Here is a 2,649-nt window from a genome sequence, read left to right on the forward strand (position 1 = left end):
TTTAATAGTTAAGGATTAAAAATGAAGTTAACCAAACATGATAAAATCACTGCAACTAAATAATAATAAATGAATTTATTATAATTTATTATTATAATTTATTTATTTATAATAATAATATTCACTTTAATAAACAATTTGTCCACATAAAAGCGTAAAGGCAAAATAAGACATCAAACCTGATTTTAGCTTGTTTTATTTTGTGAACTGATTGTTTCACTCTGTATGCATATATTGACCGAAACTGAAGTAGTTGAAGCACCACTAGTCACCGATAGTATGTTTGCATACTAACTGAGAGTTTGTGTGATCCGTCAGGTTTAACGACAGCGACCAGTTTAAGGATCCGGACCTGTACTCGGATAAATCGGACCGTGAGAACGAGCAGGAGCAGGAGGAGTGGGAGAACGAGGTGATGGAGAAAAGTGAAGAGAGCGACAGTGACACGTCAGAGCGACAGGAAGACTCGTACATCGACCTCGATCCCAACGAGACACTGCGGGAAACGTCGTACATCGAGCAGAGCCACGAGGAGCTGGGAGAGGTGCGTGTGTGATGCAATCCCTCAACTAAATGATGATAATGGCATTATCATCATGAATAATTGAGGTCCTCACATGCGTTTGGCTGGAGTGGAGTGTTATTGATGCACAGATGCTAACACAATATTCAGACGGCTATTTTTACAGCAGACAGCTGGGAGATGAACAGTAAGTCTGTGGTGGATATGACACAATCTGTTCATTCAAGCTGTGTGTGTGTGTGTGTGTGTGTGTGTGGTGTGTGTGTGTGTTTCAGGCAGGCGAAGAGTCTCAAACAGAAACGGTATCAGAGGAGAATAAATCTCTGATCTGGACTCTACTGAAGCAGGTTCGGCCCGGCATGGACCTGTCCAAAGTCGTGCTGCCCACCTTCATCCTGGAGCCACGATCCTTCCTGGACAAACTGTCCGATTACTATTATCACGCTGACTTCCTGTCCGCGTAAGATAACACACAGACACAGTGATGCTCCTATTATTCAGATGCTCCTTTATGTTCACTAATAACAAAAGGAAAACTACTAAAAATCCTCATTGAAATAAAGCTGAAATAATATACAAAATTGAGATTAAACTTAAAGTAGAAAACGAAACGAAAATTAGAACTGAAATAAATTAAAGTTGGAATTCTAGTTATTACTTAAACTGAAATAAAAATAAATTAAAGCTAAATATAAATTATAAAATGGCATAAAAATAAAAATGACAAAAGAACATCATAGAATTATTAAAGCTTAAACTAAAAATAAAAATATGACAATGAAAATATAAAAATAAAAGCTAACTACTATAATAGTATATAAATAATTAACTAAATGACATCGGAAAGGAGCATGCATGGAATTGCTGTCTCTATAGTGTTCCAAATCAGTCCCTTATTAGGGACTATAAAATGTGTAAAAAACATAATTGATAAAAAATCTAATTATTTAAAGAAAATTATTTAATTACATTTTTTTTAATTTAATTATTTTATTTTTTGTTTATATTAAAATTTGATATTAATATTGCTTAATTTATTTACATTAAATTAATTATATGTAATTTATTTTAAAATAAATATTATCATAGTTAGGAATTAAATATGAAGTGGACCAAACATGGTAAAATCACTGTAACTAAATAATATTAAATTAAATGGATTACATTTATTTATAATAATAATAAACAAATTGTCCACATAGTAAGAAACATAATAAACAAATCATCAGTGTAAAGTCAAATTAAAATGTCAAAATCAATGTTATTTTTGACTGTTATTTTGTTAATATTTTGAATTCGATTTTATAGATGTTTTCACACTAATTTTAGTTAATGTTTTTGTATTTTTTGTGTTTTTGTGATTTTAGTTTTCTTTTTTTAAATATGTCTATATAATATTTATAAATTTTGATTTATTAATATTAGTTTATTTAGTTTTAGTAATTTTAGTAACTTAAACCAAACGAAAATGAGAATATTTATTTATTTAATTTAATTCATTCATTAATTTATTTATTTTTTCAAGTAAAGAATTTTTAAAATGTTTTTAGTGTTATTTAGCAATAATAACCCTGGTAAAAAATTATTTTAAAAAATACACATAACGACATCAAATCAGATTTTAGCTTGTTTTATTAAAGTAACTTTACTGTAATTGTGTTTTGTTAATCTTATCAGAGCGGCGGTGGAGGAAAACGCTTATAACCGTATGAAGAAAGTGGTCAAATGGTACATTTCTGGATTCTACAAGAAGCCAAAGGTAAAGGCTCATTCACTAATAGACCTTTCAGACATCTCGAATCTGTCATTTTCCGTCATATTTTCATCATTTTTGTCACTGACAGGGTTTGAAGAAACCGTACAACCCCATTATTGGAGAAACATTTCGCTGTTTATGGATCCACAGCAAGACCAACAGCAAAACCTTCTACATCGCAGAACAGGTGAAGCAGCAAAATCGACTTTAATTCCACTCAGTTTCTACCGAGCCTCACACCAACATAAAGTGTCTGTCCTCCTCCAGGTATCCCATCATCCACCGGTTTCAGCCTTTTACGTCAGCAACAGGAAGGATGGCTTTTGTCTCAGCGGCAGCATCCTGGCCAAGTCCAAGTTTTACGGTAAGA

At 32.0% G+C, this 2,649-nt stretch overlaps 1 protein-coding gene across 1 annotated transcript in view; it reads left to right on the top strand.

The window, feature by feature from the left end:
- The window catches only part of osbpl8 (oxysterol binding protein-like 8), a 78,446-nt gene that overhangs the window by 57,683 nt on the left and 18,114 nt on the right, over positions 1 to 2,649 (top strand). Inside the window, exons 11-15 of the mRNA XM_016539524.1 lie at positions 319 to 544; positions 799 to 983; positions 2,201 to 2,282; positions 2,368 to 2,466; positions 2,547 to 2,643. Of these exons, the coding sequence (XP_016395010.1) occupies positions 319 to 544; positions 799 to 983; positions 2,201 to 2,282; positions 2,368 to 2,466; positions 2,547 to 2,643 (689 nt within the window). The remainder of the gene's footprint in view (positions 1 to 318; positions 545 to 798; positions 984 to 2,200; positions 2,283 to 2,367; positions 2,467 to 2,546; positions 2,644 to 2,649) is intronic.

Source organism: Sinocyclocheilus rhinocerous, unplaced genomic scaffold (assembly GCF_001515625.1).
Source record: "Sinocyclocheilus rhinocerous isolate Xijiao unplaced genomic scaffold, SAMN03320098_v1.1 scaffold3263, whole genome shotgun sequence".
In the NCBI taxonomy this organism is placed as follows: Eukaryota; Metazoa; Chordata; class Actinopteri; order Cypriniformes; family Cyprinidae; genus Sinocyclocheilus; species Sinocyclocheilus rhinocerous.